The sequence below is a fragment of the Molothrus ater genome, chromosome 2 (genome assembly GCF_012460135.2).
Source record: "Molothrus ater isolate BHLD 08-10-18 breed brown headed cowbird chromosome 2, BPBGC_Mater_1.1, whole genome shotgun sequence".
NCBI lineage: Eukaryota > Metazoa > Chordata > Aves > Passeriformes > Icteridae > Molothrus > Molothrus ater.
In genome coordinates this window covers 67,057,742-67,077,092 of record NC_050479.2, presented here as the reverse complement: position 1 = coordinate 67,077,092, position 19,351 = coordinate 67,057,742, and the positions used below count along the sequence as shown (strand labels likewise).

Below are 19,351 nucleotides of genomic sequence, written 5' to 3'. Positions count from 1 at the left end.
TATAAATCACTGTTTAATGAAGAGCTGAGAGCTTCATGTAGCTTATACTTCTAGTAGAACAGTACCAAGGTTTGTCAGCATGTTCAACTTTGAACATGTACTTTCAGAATTTTCTCAGATTGGATCTTGTCTTTCAAAAGACTTCTTTCTTGGACTTCTTTCTTTGCTAATATCTGGACAGTACTTTTGCAAAGGCGTCTTAACAGCTTTACTTAGTAACTATGTGGAATATTCTGCTTTCTGTGGAATATTGAAGCTTCCTGAGTTGTTGTTGTTGTTGTTGATTTTTGCCCTTTGAGAGGGTGGAAATTACTTTTTAGTTTTGTTTCCAGATTTGACAATTTCAAATTAAAAACAAGGGAAAATACCTTGTGATAATCCAGTGACCTAAGGTTTGTGTGTGAAACTGTAAGCATCTCACAATAGTGGCTTTTATTATAAAATGTGATAGATAAGGTATTTGATCAGTCATGTCTTTTGTCACATTTCTTCATGTTTTCACATATTGTGAGTGCTAAGTCTAGTTTGGTTGTGACCACATAGATCTTAAAATGCTTTTTCTAAATGCTAGCATATTTTCATTGTCTTCACAGCAACTTTTAAGCTTGGATATTTTAATATTTATTTAATTAAGCATGATTACAAATTGATATTGTCTTGTAATTCTGGTTGCTATTGATGTAACAATAAATGCTTTTGTGCTGCATGAAAGAATAAATAGCATTTAATATATTAAGTACGTTCAAGTGCTCAGACTGTGAAAAGTCTTAAACAGTTTTTGCTAATGTCCTGTCTGAGCTTCCCCTGATGCAGCTTCATTCTATTTCCTCATGTGCTATCACTGGTCACCACAGAGGAAGATCAGCTCTCTCTGCTCTGCTGCCTGCCTTGAGGAAGGTGTATAATGTGATGAGGTCACTCCTCAGCCTTCTGTCCTCCAAGCTGAACAAACCAAATGACCACAGCCACTCCTCAGGTCTTTGCCCTCAAGACCTTTCACAGTCTTTGTTGCCCTCCACTGGGCACACTCAAATAGTTTGATGTCCTTATGTTGTGGTGCCCAAAGCTGTATTCTTGAGGTGAGGCAGCCCCAGCACAGAGCAGGACAATCCCCTCCCTTTCCTGGCTGGCAATGCTGTGCCTGATGGAGGACCATGCCGCCCTTTTGGCGGCCAAAGCACTTGGTTGACTTCAACTTGCCATCAACCTTGAGTTCCTTTCTGAAGGGCAGTTCTCCAGCCTCTCAGCCCCCAGTTTGTACATATAATCAGGGTTACACCCATCTCAGGTGGAGAATCCAGTACTTGCTCTCAGACATTTCATGCTGTTGTTCATTGCCAGCTCTCTAGTCTGTCTATAGCTCTCTTTAAGGCCTCTCTACCCACAAGGGAGTTTGCAACTCCACCTAATTTAATATCATCACTAAAGTTACTTACTGTACATTCTATTCCTGCATCAAGATCATTTATAAAAATGTGGCAGAGCACTGACCCTAACATTGAGCCCCAGAGAACCCCACTAATGGCTGGGCACCAGCCTGATGTAACCTGATTAACTACAAACCTTTGAGCCCAACCTGTCATTCGATTGCTCATCCAGCATATTATGGACTTGTCTAGCCATGTCCTGGACATTTAGTCCAGAAGGGGACTCTAAGAGATGGTACCAAAAGCTTTGCTAAAATAAAAAAAAATCCACATTGACTGTCTTGCCTTGGTCAACTAGTTGGGTGACCTTGTAATAAAAGGAAATTAAGTTTGTGAAACAGGAACACATACTTCATTACATGGCAGTTCATTAATTATTAGAAAATTTACTAAGCATGAAACACCTGTACTGCAGCTGGTGGTACACCTTTTGAAATAGTGTGAATTAGCTGAATGAGTATTTTCTGACAGTCAGTCTTCATGTATTTATGTTTATGGTTTGAGATAAAATTTGCTTTATTTATTTCAGGGAAAATACATTTTGTGTTGTTGATTAAATAACTTTCTTAGTGGGTTTAATAAAGAATTATTAATTTTCAAAGCCAGATGATTAAGTATATATGCTTAAAGGGAACTGTGGTATCTCATAAATATTAAGACAATTGTTTTAAAAAAATAGGCATCATAAAATAAAAGAAAAATTGGGAAAAAGATCTTTTTGTTACATTTTGCAGAATTTTAAAAATTCTATTCTCAAGTAATCTGAGAAAAGCTTCAAATATTACTTGGGATATTTAATTATGCATTAAATGCATGTAGTCAAAAATTTAAATATTTATATTACAGTGTTTTTATACTGCTAGTAAGACTATCACTATTAAGGCTGAGTATGATAAATCCTCTTTATACAATACATTCTGATGTATTTTTAAGAATCCTGTAAGTTCATCTTTCTGAAGAAATTGATGCAATTTGAAAATAATTAACAATGAAATATTTTAAAGGATCTACATAATGTCTTTTGAAAATTATGTTATAAATGTGATTTGGTCAGGAATATCAAGAAATTAATTAGATGAGAGAGCTTTATGGAAATTGCTTTTTAGTCTTCTGAAAGATATTTTAAATATCTTGAGCTGAGAGGGAAAGGGTTATGGGAGTTTTTAATATTAGGGTACTTCATACCAACTTGGTTTGCTTTTGCGTACTCGCTGTGCTGTCATATATTGTTAAAGATAGTTTGGATAACTTAGGTTTTTGGTTTTTTGAGGGTTTTTTTCCACCTATGAGCATAAATGGAGCGGTTGACATGGACCTTCAATCACAGTGAAACTGGACAAGGAAGTATTTATCCCTCTCTCCCACCTCATGAGTTCTCCCTGTGTTGCACATGGCTGTCTGTGGCTGGACTGAGGGCTGGCACAGCCTCCTTCAGCATGGCCACTGCTACCAAAACCTTGGGAGGGAAATTGTGCACGTGTCAAGATGCTCTTGTGTTGCAGTAACTATTTAACTTGGATCAACAATCAGGCTGAGAAAGGCTGGTAAAAAAGCATCTTTATTAATGAGGGAAAAATCAAATTTAAATTTCTCAGTCAATCAAACCTGCAGTATGTTAGCAAAATGTGGATCTGAGTCATCAGCAAAGGGAAGGGGGAAGTGTCTACTGATGCTAAAAATTGCATCAGTATTTTCACTGTTATTGAAAATGGTATTATTTACAGTACTAGAGAATACTTTTCAACACAGAAGAGGCGTTTGGAAATTGTGTGACAGTACCTCAGTGGATGATTCTTTCCACATAGAGCTCCATAGGAGAAGCATTCAGAAGTGAACCCTCGTCTCTGTAGGACTGAGGCGAGAACGATATATGCTGCTTAAGGTTAACTTAAAGTCAAATTTGACACCAGAATTTTCACTGACCCTTCTTGGAGGACAAATTGATACAGATTCAGGTGATTTCAAGTGATAAATGTTTTTGATGCTGCCATACTTCATTTGCAAAGATTTTGGTTTGGAGTAGGTGTAATAACCTTGTAACAAAAAAGTTGGACAATGCCCTGTTTTTCTTTGGGAGTGATGCCCACTTTATGATTGAGCTTTCAATTGTCTTCTGATTGTATAGAGCAGTCACAATTTAGTTTTGCAAATTTTCATGTGCTTTAATACTATTTAGTTAGCTATGACTAGATACATTTTTTTGGTGGATTTTCCTGCTGCCTAGGAACCCAAAAATGTATAGGAAATAGAGAAATGAAGAATAATTGGTAAATTTCATAGACCATCAGAATCAGATCAAAGCTATCTTTTGTTTAAAAGATGCAAAAAGAAGAAAAACAATCTGGCATTCAAAGTCCTGGTAGTGCTATGGTTGGAAAAAAAGAGGTTTTTTTCTCCTCCTTCATGTATTTCTGTAACTTCTCCTATGGAGAGGATTTAAATGTGGCATTTTTTGAGGAGGTAAACCCCAACTAGATCTTAAATAAAAGTTTCCCAGTAAGAACTAATGAAGTAAATAGTTATTTTGTTAGCTGAAACAAATGAAAGTGTAGTTTATTTGAAGAACACAATTATGATTATTCCCTGTATTCAGTAAGTTAAGAATATCATTAGATTTGCCATGTAATAAAAGTTGGGAGAAGTACTGGAAGGAGAAATGCCTGAACTTTTGATCAATATTTTGCAGTCATTGTACTGACTATGTTCCTCTAAAGTTGTTCTCATCTGTTTACACACAGGATGAATTGGCATGCTGCTTCTGATTATTATATATTTGATTAAAGAGCACAGGAATATATTTTCTATTTTGCCAGTTGATAATTGTTTCTGAAGAACTCGCTTATGAAAGAGCTTTTATGGATTATGATTATTTAAATAGCTCTGCTTTTCCCATTTATATAACTGTTCCATTTCCTCTGAAGTAACATATTCACCTAAATAAGGTGCTGATTCTGTTTTACACCAGACAAAAGGAGAAAAACACGCTCTCCCAGTTAATCATTGTGAAGACATAGGCCTCTGGATATGTTTGTAAAAGTTCTAATGTAAATTAAAATTTCTATGCTTTATTAATTAGTTATAAATAACATAATTTGATGTTAAAATTTTGTTGAAATAAAATAATGCATTTCATAAGGTAAAAATACAGAATAGCAAAATAATAATACCTTTCTCATGTATCTTTGCTGCTCTTTAACATTCATATATGCATATTTCAATTTGAGTGTTTTAAATGAGATCTGAAAAGTCTTTTTGATAGATTCTGCTGGATTTATGGCATTGGATATTTTTAAAGGGTGAACTGTAACTATAATTCCTTCTTGTGTTTTATTCTTCTTTCTAAATTATGTAAGAAGTTGAAAATAACTGAATTCAGCCATTTGAGAAGACTTTGTTTAGAAGTTCTTTCCTTTTATTTACTGCTTAGTATTTTATACTTTTCCCTAAAATAAAAATATGTTTACGTTCTTCTGAGAAGATACAAAAACAGTTGAGTATGAATTTTTACTGGTGTCTCATGTGAATGACTTCTAATCTGGTTTGATTTTTTTTTTCCTACTTTCTCATTTTTGTGTGACTGGAATGCTGTTTTTTTTGGAGGGGTTTTTTTGCATTTTTTAATAAGTTAGGTGTATTAAGTCCTTTGTGTTCTAATTTCTTTTCTAAAATGTGATTGAAGAATATTTTAGGCATCACCAAACATAATTACTTCAAATGACAACTGATTATTTTAGAACCAAAGTCTTCATTAATAAAACATGGCTACATAGAAGAACTGTGATTGAAAACATGTTCTAATGTGATTAAAACCCCCTTTTCTTAAAGGCCCTTCTTGCTATTTTTTTTTAATTCTTCTTACTAATAGCTTGATATTTGCATCTGATGAGTAGAGGTAAATCTTAATTATATACGAGAAAATTGTCATAAATTTTTTTGTAGTTTGGCAATTTTTGGGGATTTTTAACTAAGCAGAGTATGAATTTCTCTTTTAATGCAATTAAGAATACTTGAATTTCCTCAACTACGTAAGACCTAACCCTGTAATTATTGACACGTCATCTGTAGTTATCTTGTAATCAAACCAAATGATATGTGATTTCAGTTTTACTCAGTTACATGATGCCTTGAAAGGAATTCTTAGTACAGGTGGAGCTCTGTAATTAGATTTGCAGATGGCGGTTTTGAAACTCAGTCCACAGTTATATTGTTTTCAAAATCTGGGTCTGACTCTTAGAGAGAAGACAAAAGTGTATCCTGAAGTGTTTCCTCCAAGCTTCATTAGTTGAGTGAATGATGAATAGGACTAGTATCAAAACATGGAAGAAATGTTAAGGTGTGATGGAGTATTTTGCTGAAAAAAAGATTGTTGCCTGTTCACCATAATTTTGTAAGCACTTGTTTGATTTTTTTTTTAAGTGAATCAGCTAAGAGCTAATGTGCTGATGAGAGGATACATTTTCCTTTTTGAGTGAGGAGAGTTTATTTTCCTAATTCTTTATCAGTAGAACTATCCTTTCAGTTGAAATTTTGTTTAGCAATTATTTATAAATGGAGTTTATGATGGGAATCATGAAAGGGAAGGTTTTGGGTTTTTTTTACAGAGACGTATCGTGCTTATGCAACTGCATTTATTTTGTGTAGGTACTTATATAAAGTCTATTTTCTCCTCGTCTCATAGGGAGTAATAGAAGTTCTGACTTCATTTCACATCTGTGAACCTATATTAACTGTGCACTCTGATAGGTATTATTGTAAATGGTCTCACAGTGATATTAGCTTTGCTACTAAGAACCAAAACATTTTCCACAATCAGAAAAGTAAATTAATATAAGGAAGCATTAATGAGGAAAAATCAGTAATACAAGAGTAATATTTTGAAACTCTATGAATTATTGATATGTCTCTATTTTGAATTTTGTATGAAGTTCTGGTGATTTCCAGTCTCAAAAGAATATATTAAAACTAGCAAAAAATTTGAAGGGTAAAAAGTGTGATTAAATACAGATTTCAGATGAGAAGTCACTTAACAAAGTAGGATTGCTCAGCTTGGAAAAGAGCTGACCAAGTGTATTTGAAATATAAGTAAATAAAGGGAAGAATGTGATAGAAAACACCTGATTTATGCTTTTCAAAATGCAAGTAGCAGAGGGCTGAAATTAAATACACCTATGGCAGATGTATAACAAGATATTTTTACACAAATCATGGGGGAGATGTAGGACTCCTTACTATGGGTTGTGAAGGCTCCAAGAATTTGAGGGTTCAGAAAGTAATCAGGGAAATTATTGGAAGAAAATCTATTGGCCTATTGAAACAGTGATGTTATTTCTGGAGCAAGAGATTGCTGTGTCACAAATAATGGGAGGTTGATATATTATAATAGAGAAAATTCAGTATATGCCCAGCCTATACTGTTACACTTTTTGTAGATACTTGGCCTCTTGTCACTGATTTTCAAGTGTTGAGATACTTTGTGTAATGAAGATCCAACAAGCTTCTTACATAAGGGAAACTTTGGCCATGAATTAATGTGTTTCTTACACTTCTTTATTTGCTTTTCAGTTTCCTCCTCTAAAAGAATCCTTTGTCATTAGAGTTGCACCTCCTATATGGCTGTATAATTCTGCCCTTTGTTCTTAACTGTGTTATCTATAAATTAAAGAAAACATTTTATTGGATGAGGAGCTGCATAATAAATCAAGAAGCTTGAGGGAAGGCAATTAGGATGCACTTAAATGTTTGTAAAAGAATTCATTATGGTCTGTGTGGTGCCTCCTTTAGCAATTGAGGTTTTGTGTTTTATCATGGCACCAAAAAATATCTTAAATCATTAATGACAGCTAAAACACTGTGGGAGTCCAGTCACAAACTAGAAAAAAAATTCTTACACTATTTGAGAGTATTTAGAGAAGCAAAGGGGATAAATATTGACAAATCTGGTTAAAAAATCCCAGCCTTACAAATCGTGGTATCTCAAATTGCTCCTATGATCCAAGGGCAGGTTCTTGTAAGGACTTGAAAAAAATAAATTGGATTAGAAAAATTTTAGGAGGTTTTAAATTACAATTCCCGTCTTTCATATTTTGCACTTTCGAGGAAGAGAAAAATGTTACAAATAGTGTAACTTGTATTGATTTTCTTAAAGAAATACAGAACCTTAAAGAATGTCTGTGCTTCAAAATTTAACAAACTGCAGGCTGCCAAAACTGAAAAGCAACAGAAATTATGTGGCTATTGATTTTTCCAGCCCTGACATCTTAAAATCATGTATATGTGTTCAGTATTTTTTCACCCACTAGACAACGTTGTGCAGTTGCAAATGCTGGCATTTTCTGAGAAATTATTGGTTTTTGTAATAATTTATTAGGTTTGGAAGGGTTTTGCTAGTTATAAGTTAAAATTTATATGGAAAATGGGAACAAAGTAAGATTTAAGGTAATATCATGTTTCTTTATACATTTGATTTCACTTATTTATAAAATATAGTCAATGAGCATTTCAGTCTTTCAAGAATTAGCTAGATTCTATGGGGAAATACTTGCTCAAGCTCCATAAATCAGTCTAACTCTATAATAGATATTGTTTTGTTATTATGTCCTGCAATCTACATATCTTTTTAAAAGGAAAAAGTCTGCTTAGCACTTCTACATTTACTGTTGGCTTTAACCTAGTTATGTTGTATGCAGAGAATTAAATAGAGCTATAGCACATGCCCAGTATTAGTCCTGTAATCATTAAAGTCACTGAAGAGTCACTGTTCAGAAGTGAGTGAGGGCTTTTCACTGTGCCAAACACTGGGTTGTTTCTCCCACATTAACCTTTTGGAGCAGAGGACTGCATGGTAACTAGTTAATTAAAAATGAAAGATTGGTGAGAATGAGCACGTTGAAATTGAATGTAGAGCTTCTCTAGTTGGTGATGAAAATTGCCACTGGAAATTTCAGCATTTCAGAATGCTGACACCAACCGAAAATATGACTACATATCTCAAAATTATCGATGTAAGCAAGCAGCAGGATGTTGAGAATTAAGGACCTTCCCATTAAGCTCCTGCTTATCAGCAAAACGAAGTTAAGACCAGTGCTGTGCACATGTCAGTGTTCTTTGAGATCATTTTATACCTGGCATTGTGAATTGCCTGGGCTATCCCTCTGCCATTAAACTTTAATGTACCTCTATAGGTATCAGTTGGAAAATGGCACTGTCATAACTAAGTTCATTGGAATTGGTTTGGTTTTAAATATTGCATACCCATGATTTATAGTTTCTGGGCTTTTAAGAGTTGTTGAGTGTTGTGTGACAAGAGGGAAATGAAAAATCTCAAAATAAAAGCAGTGAAAGACCCTAAAGAAAACCAAAACTTAAGAAAAAGGTGGACATGAGAATAGGACACTCTCAAAATTCATTAGTTCATTTTAGGAATTCAAATAGGTAATAGATAGCTTAATCTTAATGTAGAAATTTAAGTAATTCATTTTCTTACCAAACAGTGCAGTGATATAAAAAAAAGCAAGCAAAAAAAGGCAAGGTCAAGTGGTATTTAGTACGGTAAGTGGCACATAAGAGAGCTCCTGAATAGTGAGGAAAAACAGCTAATGCCCTCTGCGAGCAACCACTTTGCCTTCCTGATTGTACCCCATGGGAAAGAAGGGGGAAAGAAGAGAGCCTGCAGACTGTTTTGGGGTTTACAGACTAAGGGGGAATATATGATGGCTGCCTAGAAGAAGATAGTGGGCTAGTACTTGGGGCTAGTGGGCTTTGTCCTGATGGTGTGTGGCTATTTTTTGTTCCTAGCCAAAGTGTGTAGGTAGGACATACGCCTGTGATCCTCACATATCAACATTCTTTGTCATGTTTTTCTTCTTTAATTGTTATGTATCCTTGTTGTACCAGAGAACAATCCCACTGACTATTCTAAAATAAACCCCATCATTTTCCAAGACTAAAATTCCATTAACTGTGTTGTTGCAATTTGTTCTAGTCACAGAGTGCATCTGTAAGTTAACACACAAAAGAGAAATTGCTTTGACAAGTATGTTTGAATAATAAAAAATGAATAAAATAAACAAAGAAATTTAAAAAACAATTGTTCCGAGTTACTGGAAAATTCTGTTGACAACAATTTTCTATTAGTATTTTTTGCAAATACATTCTCCTTGCTCCTGTATGTGAAGTTTGGGAAACAGGTGTGCATGCATTGAGGGTTTTTCCAGTTGTCTCCATTTAAAAACAGACGTTGCTGTTTGCACAAACATAATGTGTGATAGTGTTTGCTGTGCAATACAAATTAGATTTAAATCAATGTGTAATTGTTGACAGCTTAATGTTTCTTAGAATTCATTTTTGTTGATGTTCTCTGATTACTATGTTAAATCTCGGCAAGGTTTGCTTTACAGAGATAATATATCATTCAAACTACCTAAAATACCCCAAAAAGCTGCATATAGTTTCTGACTGTTCAAAAATAAAGGAATGCTGCTGACCTATAAGATTTGGCTGTTCAAGTTTCAGCAGGGCAAATACATAGACATATTAGTAGAAGAGGCTACAAAAGTAGTTGCAAAAAAAAATTTATCTTTTCAGAGTACATTTCATGTGTGATTTTTGTAACTCTCAGTTATTTCCATTTATTTTACTTCTCTTCTGGCTTGGAAACAAAGAAAATACTTTAAAGAAAAAACAACTCCAAAAAAACCCCAAAAAACAACAACAAAAAAACCCACCAAAAAAGCCACGATTCCAAACCACCACCAAGTAACTTGTTTTAAAATACACCTGGTTATTGAAAACAGGCAATTAGAAGCATGAGCTTAAACTGTACTAGCATCTGTACCTTGATCTTAAAGTTATAATTGAAAGTGAAGGAAGACAGGCAAGAATGGGCTATGAAGTATTAAAAGCAAAATTAACTGGTAATGTGCTAATGTCTGTTTAGTGATACTATTTTTCACACTCTTTAAGCTGTGCTCATTTATCAACTTCTTTATAGTCCATAAAAATCAATTTTAAATTTTTGCTTTCAGCCATGTGGCAAACCTAAGTTGTTTGGTTTTATTTATTAAAATAAATTCTCAGTATCTTTTATTTATTAAAATAAATTCTCAGTTCCCTTTTTTGATGTAAAAAAGTCCCTTATCTAATTGGCTGATCTCTTTTGTGATTAAGTCAAGATCAGAAGTAATTTATAAGAGAAACTGAACTAGATAAACTGAAAACAAATTAGCTGCAAGTTTGAGAATGGTTTTAATTTTACTTCACTGAAAATAAACCTGCAATTTTTGTTTCCTAGTATTTAATTTTTCAGGTTCAACATCTTCTGCTTTGGTCAAAAATGGTTCTGTGGAGATCAAAACAATAGATAGGAACAGTGTCTCCTTCTAGTGGCACAGGAACAATAGACCATGAGGAGGACTTTTAGGTTTGTGTTTTGGATTAGGTACTTTTACGTAAAATACTTTTATCTGTCTTCATTTCTGTCAGACATGGTTGGATTACTTTATAAATTCTTCTAAGTGGATAAGATTTGTCCTGTGTCACGCTTCAAAACTTTTTTTTGCATTCCTTCCAGAGCAGGACTTTTTATTTCAAGGAATCTGATTCTTGTGCTAGAGAAGCTTTTATGAAGGCTGATATTTGAACTTCATCAGACTAATTCCTGTCCTACCCCAAAACAGTGTTTTTTTCCAGTAGGTAAAAAACAGCTTAAGAAATTTGTGGCAAGTAGCCCATTTACTGTTTTTGCTTTGTGGTTTGGGGTTTTTTTTGTCTTTTTTCTCTTTAAGCCTCCGCAATACTTAGAGAAGGTCTGACATTGTCAAGGATGTTATACAGCCTTGTGATCTATCCCAGTGTAATTGATAGTTGTCTCAGTAAATCATACATATATGCAATTGATCAGCCACTGGAGCTGATCTGCCTGCAGAAGTGTCCTCCTCCTCCCTCAAGGGAAAATGTAAGAAAATAAAGATAAATCCATGGGATATTTTTAAGCTTGCATAATAACAAGCACTTACAATTCATGTAAGCTCTAAAAGCTCACCATTTTACTTCATTCATATTGTCTCAGCAAGTACAAAAAATAATATTTAAATTAATTTCTCAGATTGCTTTAAAATTGTCAATAAACTTGTTAGGTAGCATTCCCTTAGTGACAAATTACCGATATAGTGGAATATATTATTCAGAATAAAAATGGTTTTGAAGTTAAATGAAGGAAGGCTCATTTAAAATGGTATGTTAATGTGCAGAATTATATCCTGTTGTAATGATTCACATGAGAATCAGTCTTTTAGTGCTGTCATTTGGTTATAAACCATATTGTGAGCACATTGCTTAAGATTTCTCTGACATAACTTTAGAAGTGCCTGTCTGAACTAGTTGTCCTTTTATAGTCAGTAAAAATTACTACATTCTCTGAAAAAGATTTATTTCATTCTGATGTTGCAGCTAAAACCACTGAGATAATCACTTCCCTTAAGCATCTTTTACTTTCCAGTGATGGTAAAGAGAATTGTGAAAATTAGCCCAGATACACAGAGCTATAATTCAAATCTCTAAGGACTACCTTTTTTAATTTAAAAATAAATAAAGAATGTGTACCAGTTATGAAACATACCTTCTTAAGTTTTTTTAGCTGTGATTTTCTCTGTAGTTATATTGATATATTTAGGTTAACAAATGCATATGATCAGCACACATTTCTGTCACTGAACAATTTAATTTATTCCATTTAGCATTCTAAATGGTTTTGCCTAAAGAAATCTTCTTTCATGCAGTTGAAGAAGAATCTTCCTAAAAATGTGAATTAATTGTTTAGAAGTTTAAGGTTTTAGTTAATGACCATAAAGGAGTAACCTGTTTTTTCTGCCACTCGAGTCCCCTACTGCTTTTCTCAGAAAACTGTGTTTTAATGCTTATACTGTTGCCTGTCTTTGTATAAGAAACAGTAGCAGTCTGAACCCACATATTTGGAATTCTCACTGGTGATTATGAAATCAGTTCAGTGTTGTTTTGTAGAAAAGATGCTCCAGTTTTGACAGAAATTATCCTTCCATGTTATATGATGGCTTTAGTTATCAAGAGTTAAATGTTTACTAATTTTCTCTTCAAAAGAACTAATTGATTTGGGATTTTAAGAGATTTTCAATCTCATTTGAGTAGGTTATTCTCAGCTCTTTTCCTGTGGAAACTTGTGCAATATGCTGTGTCAGCTGTTTTGTAATGTCTAAAATGAGAGATAAGCATTAGGGGACAGGAAGAGAATTAATAATTTTGTTTCCAAACTGTTTACCCCCTATATAGCTACAGGAAAGATATGTTTTTTTAATTCTGGTTGTATATGTATATACGTGAACTTAAAATGCTTCAGTTTAAAACAGATGAGGTTGTTATGTGGACTGTGTTATGCCTTCATTTATTTTTGCCTTCAGAAAGAGGAGAGCAAATGTGATATTACTTAATTAGGAGTCAGAATGTAGGAGTGACTTGGTGGAGATTAGGCCTGGATGTGGTTAGCACTTTGGTAATTATATTATTGTGGTACTTTAATTTTTCAGTGGCACTGTCTCTCTAGTATTGGAATTCATATTCTTGATTTTTGTTTAAATAAATGCAGACAGGACTCCAACTTGGAGGAAGCTAGAAAATGCTTCTTTGACAACAATGAACAGCAAACTCAGAGATGTAAATGCTTGAAGACTTTGGTTTATATAGCTCTAATATACTGTCTTTAATCGTTGCTGTCTACAGCTTCCTGAGGAAAGGAAGTGGAGAGGGAAGTTTTGAGCTCTTCTCCCTGGTATCCAGTGCCAGGATGCATGGGAATGGTTCAAAGCTGCACCAGGGGAAATTTTAATTGAATGTTAGGAAGCACTTAGTTGTGAAGAAGGTGGTCAAACACTGGAACAGGCTTTCTGAAATATGTTTGATGCCCCAGGCCAGTCAGCATTTAGGAAGCCTTTGGATAATGCTTTTATCAACATAGTTGAACTTTCAGACAGCCCTGGAATGGTCAGACACTTGGACTAGGTGATTCTTCTAGGTCAAATTCAGCTGAAGTATTCTACTCACTTTTAATTTCAATTCATTCTTCCAAACTTGATTTGGAGAATCTGATACTAAAAAATTCCAATTTTCGGAAGTCAACAATTTAGTTGTAGATGTTCAGCAGCACGTATTTTATTGCATTTCAAGAACTGGTATGAATATACTATCTGAGATATGTAGACAACTTCTTGTGTTTGGGGGAGTATTTCTTTGTTCTAGATCAAAAGCGTGTAAAAAACCAGCCTAAGTTCTGCAGAGATGTGGCAATTTACGAAGAAACACTTTTATTGCATAGCATGATGAATGGTAGGAACTTACTGAGGAATGGCCATAACACTCAGAAAAATGGAAATTCTGAGCAGAGCAGCTGCATTTAAGAATGGTGGTGTAGGTTAAGGAACTCAAACGCAGCTATTCTCAAATGCAGTTCTTGGAGAAATTTGCAAGGAGTGTCAACCTGTTGTTATAGGCAATCTCAGCATGGGGAATCCAGTCTACTTTGCTTATTGCTGGCAGTTCAGCACCACTTTGGGAGGAGTTGTTTGTTGACCACAGTCAACACACCTGTAACCATTATCTGACCATTAGACTGGTGATTCGTTTTTTATAGCTGTGCTGTGAAAGATGCAGAATATGAGAAAGTACAAGCAATACTTCAGGATACTTAATCACAGTGAAAGCATGGTCTTTACTAAATATTAAATATTTCCTTGAAGAATGCAAAGACTTAGTGTTTGACATAAAAATAGATTCTATTTGAGATGTATGATATGGAAAGGACACTGATTTATGGTATGGTATACTGGCTTCTGTGAGGATTTCTATTAAAGTGTTCATCTTGTACTCCAGCTGAAATTTGTCTTATTATAGAAGTCTATTACAAGAGCTATATTAAAAATAAGTTACTTTTTGGAAGTATGATTTAACATTTTGGTATATTGTGTTGCATCTGCAGTTTTGCCCAACTTAGAAAGCAGCAAGTTCATTATGAATATTTTGTTTTTTGTTGGCAGTTTTTAATATGGCATAGTTTTTTGAAGCCGCATCCTCATGGGCTCCAAGATCTCTTTTCTGGATGATAATATCAGACTTTGGAGCCTGTTGTCTTATACACATGAGGAAAACTATAATAATTTTGAATTACTTTGCATTCACTAATTGTGAGTTTTTAAGCATTGCTTCCTGGACAGTTGATATCAGAAGAATCTTCACAGCTCTCAGCAGTTGGGCTTTTAACTGCATTTATTGATTTCTGGCTCCTCAGCAAAGTTGGTCTTTCATTAGTGTCAGCATGTTACCAGCTCATTGCCACTGTGCTTTTCCCCTGGTTACCTCCCCCTGTTGTGGTGGAGACTGGGTATTTTACCTACTGTCCTCCTTGGGAAATCCACCTGCAGAATGTTGTTAGAGGACACCTTTTTGTAGTTAATGTTCTACTATTTTTATTGGCTGAATTCCATTTGATTGTGCACCTTGTGCACAGGCAGAGGATGCCTGCTTTATTTCTTGAACACAAATCAATCATGTTCATTTATTTCTGTATACTTGGTTCACTTTTGTTTAGCTTTTACTTGTCATCTTAGACTTCTCTTTATCAAGAAATTAATGATGAATTTAGGATGACTACTTTAAAGAATTCACCTTCCCCTACCGTCCTAAATTTTTGCTATCATTGTCAATTAGTTCATTAATTTGTTTCCTTTACTAAGGAAGTTGATTTTAATGATAATTATGATAATTTTTTCTGTCTGAAGTATGCTTAGACTGAAGTTAAGGCTAAATAGGAACATTTTAATGTTTTCTTGGAGTAACCTTGATGGGCTAGAATTTTTTTGTGGCTAATTGTACAAGTGAAATAATTGTAGCACCTGCTGGAAAGTCTGTAGCCCAAGAGAAGATTCTCCATGGAACCAGTTTTATGAGCCTTGAGTGTGTTTTTTGATGCAGATTCTCTGAGATGTTTTATAGATGAGACATCTTGGTTTTATTAGTAGAGAAATATGCTATCACTTTAGACTGATACAGGGGCTTTGTTTCAGTCTCTTAAGTGTTACACATTAGTACATTGATTACATTAGAAAGCAAATATGGTTTGAATTATTTTAGTCTGTAGTGAATTATTTCTATCTGTTTTACTGATTCTATATTAGTTTATTAATTTAAATTAATTAGAATTTTACTATTAATACTGTTTGAGGAAAGGGAATCAGTCTGCACTGTACCTCTTCATTCCAATGAGGCATAACTTAATTTTTTCCTTTTTTTTAAGTCCAACTTATCAAAACCAAATGATGGGTAGCATATCTAGTCTGAAGGTAGCCTGTCTAAATATTATCACAGAGTTGGTGAGGTTGAAACAGAAGTCTGGAGGTTCTCTGATCCAATCCTCTTGCAAAAGCCAGGCCAACTAAGGCCGGTTGTACTGATCTGTGACCACATGGACTTTGAAAGAATCCAGTGATGAACTCTCAGCAGATACAATTTTTCATCCTAGATTTCCTCCATGGAAAGAAATGGAGGAAAGTAGATACTTCCAGGAGGTGTTTAATTTCATCTCAGAATATTAATCTAAGAGAGTTCAATTGAATGTCTTCTACAGGTGGCTGTTTTACTTCTGAGTGTTTTTGACATAATCTCAAAAAGGCTCATCCTGGTGAAGAGAAGTCTGAAAACACAACAATGCAGATTGCTGATGAAGTATGCACAAGTTGCTGCTGTTTTCAGAAATAACTCTGCCTGGGTTTCTTGAAAAGAGAGTAAAAACCTCTATGAAACAATTTCATAATTCTAAAGAATGAACATAGAAATAGTGTGCTACTAATCTTGAATTTTTTTTTTGCCTTCCTTTGGTACACATCATGTGTTTACCAAATATGCAAATATATGATATGCCGTCACAAGTTTTAAATTAAAGTACTAATTATAATTAGGATAATAGTTTTTATTTGAATGTAATTAAATGTCTCAGGAGAACTAATGAGGTAGTCAGTTTATATATTTAGCATATTAGAATCTTTTATGTTACAAAATTATAATTATTATTAGCAATTAATTGATAGAGGAAAAAGTAATTTGAAAGTGAATGCAAAGTATGAATTAGGGTGGAAGCTAAATGTATTGTATTAATTGTCTGAAGATGGGTTATGAAAGAAGTCTTTGAATATTTGGATAGGTTTAGCCATCAAAAAAAGTTTGCATAGTATTTCAACTTGCTTATTTTTTAGAGTTTAAGTCAATAAAAACTGCTTTTAAATAAGCCATAGAATTGCCTTCTATTAAAATTGACTGTTGAAATTATGCGCTTATAAGAGCTAATTCTTTGAATATCTTTAATTTAAGCTTTTTATTCAAATTTTAATTATATAACTCCATTAAACAAATAGAACAAAATTCTTAAAGTTATTTTAATATTAATTTATTCCATTATTTTGTGTAATATATTTACAGTTACTAAAATCAGTGTTACTGACAGGCTGAGATACTTGGCTTGTTCAGCCTGAAGAAGAGAAGGCTCCGGGGAGACCTTATAGCATTCAAAGGGAGCCTAAAAGAGAGCTGGACAGGGAGTTTTTACAAGGGCATGTACTGGGTTGAGAGGGGGAAGGCCTTAAACTAAAGGAGAGAAGGTCTAGATTAGATATTAGGAAGAAATTCTTACTGTGAGAGTGGTGAAGCCCTGGAACAGGTTTCCCAGAGAGACTGGCCAAGGTTGGATGGGACTTTAAGTAACCTGGTCAAGTGGAATGTTCCTGCCCATGGCAGTGTGAACAAGATGATCTTAAAGGTCCCTTCCAACATAAGCCTTTCTGTGATTCTGTGAAATTTCACACTGGTATTTTCAAAATTCTTCAAAGTTATTAGGATAAAGTAGGATTCATGAGAGTCTGTGTTTCCTTCAGAACTGAAAGATTTTTATGCCATTAAAATGGCATTTTTTTTTAACTAAATTTTATATTTGGTTTAGTAGATTTTCTTGAATTCAGCTTTTTTAAGTTACACAAATGACTGATCAAAATTGTTGAATTCCATTCCTGAAGATATATTTGGTCTTGACTATATCTTCTACTGGCTTGCTTTTCTCTCCCTCCTAATACGCACCTGGTTGTTGTTGTGTTTAATTGGAGCTTAGGACTTCGGAAAGAGTTTTGCCAGTACCTGGATAAATAGGAGTCAGGCTGTCATTTCATCAGAACTGCTGTTAACTCACTTCTTATCTGAGTGCTTGATCCTTTCCTGGTGGAATCTCTCCCTTGCACCAGCCAGTAGGTTTCCTTGACCCCACAATGAGTGATGTGTGGTATAATAATATAAATTGTCTGTGTTACTCCAGAGCAGATGAGTCGTTCTTTTTCCAAGCATGACTGGGTGGGATAATGGAAAAGGCAATAAGGTCTTCCAAATGCATAACTAAGGGCAAATGTTGGCTTATGTCAGGAGAAAAAGCTGAGTTAATTTTAGTGTCTTTTTATTTTTGAGTAGGCAAATCTCAGAGAATGGTGGAAAAGCCTCAATTTCTTCCTGAGCTTTTTAGGTTCTGCACTACATCTGTCTGGGCCAGGCTACCTTATCAATTACTTCACAAGAAGGAATGCTTCAAATATAGAAAGCATAGCTATTAGTTTCTCTTATCAAAGTTACTTCTCTAACCATGTAAAACATATTCTGTGTTGGTCACAATGAAGGTATGAGAGACACTAAACTATGTATTTCACATTGAAATAGTGTTCTTGTTTTCTCTTTTAGCTGGTTGGTGGCGAATTTGATCTAGAGATGAACTTTATAATCCAGGATGCAGAGAGCATCACATGCATGTCAGAGCTTTTGGAGCACTGTGATGTGACGTGCCAAGCAGAAATCTGGAGTATGTTCACTGCAATTCTACGTAAAAGTGTCCGTAATTTACAGACTAGCACGGAAGTTGGCTTAATTGAACAGGTACTGCTGAAGATGAGTACTGTGGACGACATGATTGCAGGTATAAATTGCCAACTGATAAAATAATTATTGCATTCTTGACCTGCCAATGTTTTGTGATTATGGAAGGGTATGGGATGTTTTGGTTTATACTTCAAGTGATGTTTTCATTAGTACTGCTGTTGAGTCAGAAGTATTTTTTTATTAATTTCAGGAAAACTACAGAAATATCTTCTTAGTTTGAAACCTCTGTAGATATGTGGTGTAAAATAACTGGTTGTTGATTCGTTTGAGAAGATATTGTTATCTTAGTGATAAAAACAATTTAAAGAATTAAAAACAATGTTTTAGACTTTTTAACTACAAGGCAATATTTTAGTTTTTCTATACATTGGTCATTTTTAATTGTGATGCCAGAATTACTAGATCCATTTTAAACATAACTTCATATGACAGCATAACAGATATTATTTACAGGTTTGAATGCTGGACATATGGATTATATGAAACAATCATTCCATAATGCATTCCTGTGATCCTTATATTTTAATTTTTTACATTTGTGGATTTTAACATTCTATAATGTTTTGCAGCATTAAAAAAATAGCATGCTTTGTTTGTTTGCTGAAAATAAGTGATGAAGTCATTGCCCAGTTAAGGTTTTCATAGTACGTTTGAAGGAGTTTATGGTGCTCCACACTACATCCTCTCCATAGCAGGGTACACATTATAATCCTGATTACTTGGATACAGAACAGGTTTGCTCATCACATTTAAATATGGCACCTGAAGAGATTGATATGATTACTATTTATCTTCCCTGAGGGAGCTTAGGCATTTTCTTTCAATACAGTGTGAAAGCAAAGTTCTTAATTCTTATATAATTTGTGACTGATGGTAGGATTGTGAGGCTGTCTCACAATGCCTGACATTGTGAGGCATTTTTGAAAAATGTCAGAGGTTTG

The 19,351-nt window shown here is 34.2% G+C and overlaps 1 protein-coding gene across 5 annotated transcripts in view; it reads left to right on the top strand.

The window, feature by feature from the left end:
- Window positions 1-19,351, top strand: part of NBEA (neurobeachin) — a 458,173-nt gene that overhangs the window by 61,180 nt on the left and 377,642 nt on the right. For all 5 annotated transcript variants that reach the window (XM_054514098.1, XM_036391661.2, XM_036391637.2 and 2 more), the window contains exon 2: window positions 18,216-18,447. In XM_054514098.1, the coding sequence (XP_054370073.1) occupies window positions 18,216-18,447 (232 nt within the window). The remainder of the gene's footprint in view (window positions 1-18,215; window positions 18,448-19,351) is intronic.